Raw genomic sequence first — 8376 nt, forward strand, 5'->3', positions numbered from 1 at the left:
GTTAATAAACAAAAAAAGTTATTTTTTTAATTTGTTTATAACTATCGCATTTATTGTTAAAATTTTATAAAACCTATGACAAGTTGAGGGTTTTGTCATACTTTAAAAGTGTGCCAAAAGTGGGTGCTGTAGGTGCAATAGTTTTCGCACAATTCAATTTGTTTATAACGGAGGCTCCAAAAGTTATGAACTTTAAGCCTCTGTACAGGCGTTAATTTTCAACCAAACAAGACTCTGAAAGTATCATTGTAATCTTAAAGGCGTAATTAAGCGACCTATTAAAAAATATCACCGTTTTTTTCACATTAACATTCTCAAATTGTGCATTAAAAACGTGCGTTTTTCGCTTATAAACAATTTGAATAAAATTGTTGCTAGGTATTTATGCTATCATTTTTTTTTTCTCAAAACTAATTACATCATCCGATTTCTCGGAAAATTTTACCCCAGTTTTGATATAAATACGTTATGTTTTCGATAACAAATGAAGGAGACATAAAGGTTCAAAGTTGGCAAAATCCCCTTTCGCACTAGTGTGACCTTTAAGGTGGCCCACCCCAAGTATGACCTTTGAGAGTTAATTGTAGAGTTTTAGTTTCTTCATGCTCTATATAATTTACTTACAATCTACAATATTTATTTTGTTGAGTTGAAAAATTAGTTCGATCGAAACAACTAACTTTTAATTGGAAAATTAATCCTGAATAAAAAGGCAGTGCGTATTAAAAATCCCTACCTAAGCTGCAAGTTACAACACACGCGACCGGTTATTTCTCAAGTAAACCGCTAAACAATTTATCAGGACAAATGAAAAGGGGCTAGACAAGAGAAAAAGCGACTCACCTAATACACCGAGTCGGAAATTGATGGTGACTACTATAACTCTTCCAGTTGAGGCCAGGACAGTTCCGTCGTACGGATTACCGGAGTTCCATTCGTAACTTTCACCATGAACGTAAACTAAACAAGGCAACGGACTGGGTTCCTCCTCTCCAGTCGCTGAAACAAACAAAAAAGCCGTGAGTTGGGCGAGAGACGTTAAGTTAGCCCACGGACAGGGCACTTAAACAAAAACAGTCAGTTAAATAGTCAGACATCTGTTCACCTTTTCTTTATGTTGTTTTGTTGCAAGAGGGATAGTTTCTCCCTTACAAAGTCAGAGAAGTTTAATCGCAAGATGCCTAAGTATTTACCACTAAAAAAATCATTCAAATGATCCATAATTTGTATCATAGTATATTTTTTATTCCGGTACTATAAGAGTGAGTTATTTCTTTGGTACTGGATTTTTCCTTATAATATTTAATGACTAGGTTTTGAAAGAATAACTGACGGATGTCTAATAATTGTGCTTCTTTATAAAGTACATCTGATGGATACCAATAATTTTTGCTGGGAATAATCTTAAGTAGCCATGCAGATAAGCTTTTTTAAGTGAATATTCGTGGTTCCACTCCATATTATTACTCCATAACTAAGATGGGACTGCACCAGGGCATAGTAAAGAATTTTTAAATAGCTTTTGCTAAATATACATCTGTATAGTTTGAATCTACTTATACAAGGTTCTCAACTATTTCACTAGATAGTCAATATGATGATTCCATCGAAGATTTTTATCAATATATATATACACTTAAATATTTAATTGCATCTGTCCTTGATATTTCTATATGTGTACCTAACTGAAAATTAAGCGTTTTATAGTTTGTCAATGCTTCATTATAACAAGCAACCGGTAACAAAAAGGCCTTCTTAGTATTACTTGTCAGTAGTTTAAATTAAAAAAAAGAACGCATTACTTTAGAAAAATCTTTTTCAGCAATATTCCTCAAATGTAACCAATTATCCGCTGTGTAGTTTACTGCCGTATCATCAGCAAAACTAATAATTTTGCATAGCGAAGATTGGTTAAACAGGTCATTAATGTATATGCTAAAAAGTATCGGTCCGAGGACAGTACTCTGAGGCACCCCGTATTTCACCACTCTCTTGGAATTTACTTGCTCATCAATTTTAACGATTTGCTCTCTATCCGCTAAGTAACTTGTCATCAAATCCAGTACAACCCCCTTAAACCGAATATTTTAAAGTATTTTTAATAATTTTGCATGAAAAACAGTGTCGAATGCTTTAGCCAAGTCAAAATACAAAGCGCCTTTTTATTTTTATCTAAAGATTTATAGAATTCAGCAGTTAAATCAGCCATTGTATCCTCCGCTGACTTAGCTTCTTGGAAGCCATATTGTTGCTTTGATAAGATGTATTTAAACAAGTATTCAGTTAGTCACTTTTTCAATATTTTTTCATATATTCTTGACAAGGTACTCAACAGCGATATTGGTCTGTAATTTGTAACGTCTAACTTATCACCGGATTTAAATACAGGCTTTATTAATGCTTGTTTAAACAACTTTGGGAAAACTCAACGGCTTACAGATAAAAGGTGCAATTTTCTTAATGTTTCTGATTTCAAACCATCAATACCTGGAGATGTTGCCTCCTTCAACTGCATAATAACCTTCTTAGTTTCACTCTCATTAGTTTGCTGGAGAAAGATTGATTGCAAAATTTTTGTCTGATTAAAGTTCTTCATTATTTTTCTCAACTAATTCTATTCACTGTTGAATGCTTTCATAGATTTTACTAAGCTTATATGTAAATTTATCCTTGAGCTAGCTAGTGTTTCGGATAAAAGATATCAACATCAAATTCATGAACAGGGCTGTTATTAATATAAAACGTCAACTAGGGTCATCATATTCATGAGGAATTGTTAAACACAGCCCGGCAAAATGATATTAGATTTATACGTTGCCTCACGAATGAGGCGAATAAGTGTCAATTTCAACATTTTTAACGGTTTTCTTAAAGTTTTTCTTGAAGTTTGTTTAATATGCGTATATATACCTTGCTATATCAAACTCGTGAAAATGTAACCTCTAGCGAGTCAACTGATGGGCCAACTTTAATGTTCCCATAAAATCTTGCAAGAATAATCTCCTCAAACTCTCTTTTAAAAACACCCTAAAGGTTTTAATACAAATATACTCGTATCCGAGAAAAAACATATTCAGACAGCGAAATGTTAAAGGGTGAAAAGATGTCATGCTAAAGAACATATATAAATGTATTTCTGATTCGGGATATGTCGTAAAAGAGCAGATAAAACAAATTTATAGGTTTGTACGACTTGAAATGTCATGTTTGTTCAAGAAATTATTACTTTTCCCCTTTCCTTCAGATATTGTTAAATTTTTTGTTGGATATCATGAAACTTCACATTTTATAACATGCTGAAAAAATTATATCTTGTGAAATCCAAACTATCTATTTATGATGTCTAGAAAGTAGATAAAAGAAAAAAATATTACAGAGAGAATTAAATTGAATACAAATATGTAACCAATATCATTTTGTAACATTATTTTTTTCTACTAAGATGTCTTTTTTAAGTTTTAACTTAGCATTTATAAAGCTAGACTGGAGTATAGGATGTATCTAATTACGTATTATTTCTGAAATTAAAATCAGTGCTGAAAGGACGCCATTTTGAGACTATTGATGACGTCAAAGCAAATTCGCGGACTTTAAAGCAGACTTTAAAGGCCATTTTAAATGAAACTATCCAGGACTCTCGCGAAATGGAAACACTAGTGTGACTAAGGGAGGGGAGTACTTTGAAGGAGACAAGAACCAATAATGTATAAAATTAGTAATAAAGTTTAAAAATATAAAGTTCGATTATTTTCTGAACTGACCTCGTATATTTATCTATTTTATTGCAGCTAAACCGCGACATCAGGTCAGGACATAAAAGGTTATAAATACATATAAAGTATAAGTATAAGTTCAAAAAGTAAGTTCTAAGGAGACGCATCTGATGCGTAGCTCCATGATATACAACAATATCGACTATAAGTTCAAAAAAATAAGTTTCAAGGACATAAACCTGATGCGTAGCACTATTATATACAACAATTTTGATTATTTGGATACAAAAAGTTTGTAGCCGATGTCTTACTAGACCAACTTTTACCTTTTATTATATCACACTTGATATGGAGAAATATACGGGGTGGTCCCAATGTAATGGTCCAAAATTCATGGCAAAAATATTGCGATTTAGCTGAATTTACCTTAGTCCAAAAGTTGATAGTTAAAGAGATGCAGGGTGTTAAATTGAAAATATTATTTCAGTTTATTTCCATTTATTTCTTAATAAATGCACATGTCTACACAAAATTTTGGGGTTTGGGGTTCTTTGGGTAGAGGAATTGAAATTTGTTCACATTTTGATTATACTTCGTAGAGGGCGCCAGCTGCCGTAGATTGAATGTGTTGAAAACGACATAACTTTTTTTTACTTTAAGATATCTCATCTTTGGTAACAAATTCTTATTTTCCAACTTTTTTAGACATAAAGGTAAAATTTATGAAAGTAGCTGTCTCGCACCGTTTCGAGATATTTGACTTTGCAACTTCCAATGCTAATAGTTGAAATAATTAAAATAATTTAGAAATGTCAAAAACAAGGGTTTATTTAGAATTAAAAAGTGTAATAAACAGTAAAATAGTAAACATTAGTAAAAAATATGCCTTTTTGACAATAATTGCTCAAAATGTTCACCTCTAACTTCAATACATTTATCAACGCGCTTATTAAAAGATTGTCTTATTTTAAAGTATAAATCCTTCACGCGAAATGACTTTGCAGCTTTTAAAACCTGCTGCTAAAGTTCTTCTCAGGTGTTTATAGTTTCTCCATAAACAACTGATTTCATGTAACTACAAAAACGAAAATGTCGGCATTCTATCTCACATTTATGCTCACGAGTAGGTATACAATTTAAATTGTAAGCTAAGATGTAATTTTAATTAGATACGAATAATACTTAATAGAAATTAGCATACAAATGACAGTAATAAGACAAGTGGAAAACGTCAATTATTTGAATTTCGTCCAAATCCTACTTAAGAAACTTTACCGCTAAATTAATAATACCTGTAGGTACTTAATTGTAATTTAATGCAACAGCATTGGAAGTTTCAAAGCCAAATATCTCGAAAACGGTGCGAGATAGCTACTTCCATAAAGTATACCTTTTTTGTGTAAAAAAAGTTGGAAAATAAGAATTTCATACCAAAAATGAGATACCTTAAAGTACAAAAAAGTTATGTCGTTTTTAACACATTAAATCTACTGCAACTAGCGCCCTCTATGAACTTTTTCCAAAATGTGAACAGATTTCAATTCCTCTACCCAAAGAACTCCAAACCCCAAAATTTTGTGAGGATATTTGCATTTGTTAAGGAATAAATGAAAAAAAAAATAATAATATTTTACGTTTAACACCCTGTATCTCTTTAACTATCAACTTTTGGTAATGTAAGTTCGGCTAAATCGCAATATTTTTGCTTGGGAATCTACCCATGATGATTTTGGCCCATTACCTCGGGACCACCCTGTATCTAACTGAATGTCAAACTTTAAAGAGAGACAGAAGAACAAAATGAGAAAAACTTATTGCGTCTTATTATAGTTGTGTAGTTTTAGAAGATTTACAAATGTTGTTCATTTTTACTTTAAGATACAACTTAGTGACAAAGAAACCTACACGCCGGTTTTCTTGTAGCGATCCTGAGGTAAGCGGATAGAAACTGTATGTATTTTCGCAGGCAGGCTGCGGATTTGTCTGCCAGGAGTCTCGGCAACAAAAAACCAAGAATACGGCGCACAAGAACGGCGAGAGAGACGTTTTAACAAGAACAAATGGTTACGTTGGGACGATTTGCTATGCCATTATCTTTAAGCTGCCTCATAAACGGTTGACATAATCTTAAGCACGTCGATGTCGTAAAAAATTAAACGAAAACGTCTACCTGCCGACTGCACGGATTAAGTTGAATATTTTATCTTGTGTGAGGCAATACTGGGTAATATCCATTCTTTCCGTCACTTATCCAGTGTTGACTTTTATTCGACAACTCGCCCTTAAAATTTTGATAAGGGGATGTACAGTCCGTATGATATTTGTTGAGATAGAATTCTAAGAAAAGAATAAGCCAATAAAGTTCTGTTATCGGAACTACTGTAACAATTTACCGCGGCAGGTGCGTGCCTTGAGATTGTCCGCGTTATTTTCAGAATAGTATGTATAAGGTAAATACATAATAGAGTAGACTTTTTGGATTAAAATTTCTTTCTTTTATTTTTCACCTTCATTGATATTATTTTCATAAGAAATTATATTGAAAATGCACATGACGATACACTTACCAAGAAACACGCCTATATATAATTAATTACAATTTTTAATCTCTCTATTAACAAAAAAAAAACTTGGAAAAAAAATTGGAAAATGTTACATTTTATAAATCTTCACTAGAAAATATTATTTTATTTGTGAACAAGAACAACTATTACATTTTAATATTTTTTAAATAAATATAGAAACTATACTCCGCGGTCGAAATTATAGATAGTGACTCATCGCTAGCCTTTGGACTAGTAAGGGGGATGAAGCGTGCCGGAAACGAAAATCCATTGGCGTGTCTGCATAAATATTGAAAAAAGATAATAAAACGTAACATCTAATATTTTTGCTATAACCAGCACTGATCCATTTTAATTGTTACAGTATTTTAAAACGTCCCAGTTGTGTTTTTTTAATTTATAAATTTATTATAGCAATGGAATTAGACCCCTCGTCTACGCTTATGCTATGACGTTTCTCAGGACGGCTAAATCAAGTCCGTTTACACCCACTAAAAAAGAATTTCCCTATTTCCTACCAAGTGCAAAAGACAGAGATAGAATATAGATCGACGTTCAGTGTAACTCAGTCTATAGACGATTATAGATTCTATCGATGTGCGTAGCGAGCGGCACAAAGATAAATAATATTGAACCGTTATAATTGCATATTGCTTCCTAATTGCAAATCACAGCTACTACCACCTCGGGTGTCGAATGCGGATAATTCCAAGAAAGTGACTCGACAAATATAGTGCGGATATACACTCAAAACTCAAACCATATTACAAATTACAATCCTGTCCTAAATTTAAGTTCTATTCATTTGGTATTGAAGATTTATTATATTTTGAAAAAAAAAAATACAAAATGGGGATCGATTTCGAAAGAAAAAAATAATAAGTTTCATTTGTAGTCATAATATTTTTCGTTTTTTAAATTATAATATGTAATAGTGGCATAAGTGTATCTTCTCATATTAAAGCGCTTCATTATCTACCGGGTGTCCAATTAAAGTCATCGACCGGCTGTATCGCGGAAACTATTTGTCCTATAGATTTTGGGAAAAAAAATTGATGACAAATATGACTACTAGAAATTCAATAAAATTATTTTTAGTTTCTAATTTTGGCCGCTAGAGGGCGCATTTCTAAAACAAAAGCCAAAAAAATTCCTTTATTTTTAAAAAATCAAATGGAACGATAGATACAACTTAATGTTTTCGAGATCTTCTGCTCATACTTCAAAGTTTTTATAGGAAAAATTTTGCTCCATCTTAAAAAATAAAGGAAGGGAAGTGGAAATTATTTCCTATGATAAAAAGTAAGATAATTCTGGATTACGTAAACCGATTTCAATGAAGTTGGGCTTGTTGAAAAGGCAATTGATTGCTTAATCATTGTCTTAAGTTGAATTTTAATTTAAAAAGTAAACAAACCGTCAACTGCCCGTTTTCCAAACGAGTTTTATCGATTTTCAAAAAAAATTCAAATGTAATGCTATCTTTTTTATTTTATGGTGTTTTTACACATAAAATAACGAAAAAAATGCCGCAAGCCGGAACTTTGTATCTTCTTTCAAACTGAAGTTATTAACAAAAGTTTAGATAAAATGATATTTTTTTGAGGAGTTACAGAAAAATGCGTTATTTATTGCAACATCCAGTATTTATCTGCATAGAATACCGAGCACCTGATAAATTATTACTACCATTAGGAGTACAATAATATTACAACATTATTAGAGGTATTATATCAGAACAGCCATGAAAATTTGAAATAAACTCAATGTGCTGCTGTCATTAGTTCCTATTTATTTACGTTTAGTTTACCATTGACTGCTTTTCTTTGTTACAAATTATTTATTAGTTATTATTTTTTATTAATGTCATACTCAATCACTGAAGCGTACGACATGCTTGCAGTGTTCTTTGAATGTTTTCAAAATGCTGTTATTGCCGCACGAGAGTACTCCTTGAGGTATCCGGAAAGAACGCATTTTTCACGAATGGTTTTTACCCGCCTTGCAAGACGTTTGAGACAAACTGGACATGTTCTGCCGGTACCAGTTTCAAATAGATACCGAAGAATCTGCAATGAGAAAAATGTAATAAACGTACT

The 8376-nt window shown here is 32.0% G+C and overlaps 1 protein-coding gene across 1 annotated transcript in view; it reads right to left on the bottom strand.

Moving 5' to 3' along the window:
- Window positions 1-1233, bottom strand: part of LOC108917618 (neuroligin-1-like) — a 289285-nt gene extending 288052 nt beyond the window's left edge. The window contains exons 1-2 of the mRNA XM_018724323.1: window positions 1194-1233; window positions 844-999 (exon numbers count right to left, since the gene is read on the bottom strand). Coding sequence (XP_018579839.1) covers window positions 844-999; window positions 1194-1233 — 196 coding nt within the window. The remainder of the gene's footprint in view (window positions 1-843; window positions 1000-1193) is intronic.
- Between the last annotated feature and the right edge of the window lie 7143 nt (window positions 1234-8376).

Source organism: Anoplophora glabripennis, unplaced genomic scaffold, assembly GCF_000390285.2.
Source record: "Anoplophora glabripennis isolate ALB-LARVAE unplaced genomic scaffold, Agla_2.0 scaffold71, whole genome shotgun sequence".
NCBI lineage: Eukaryota > Metazoa > Arthropoda > Insecta > Coleoptera > Cerambycidae > Anoplophora > Anoplophora glabripennis.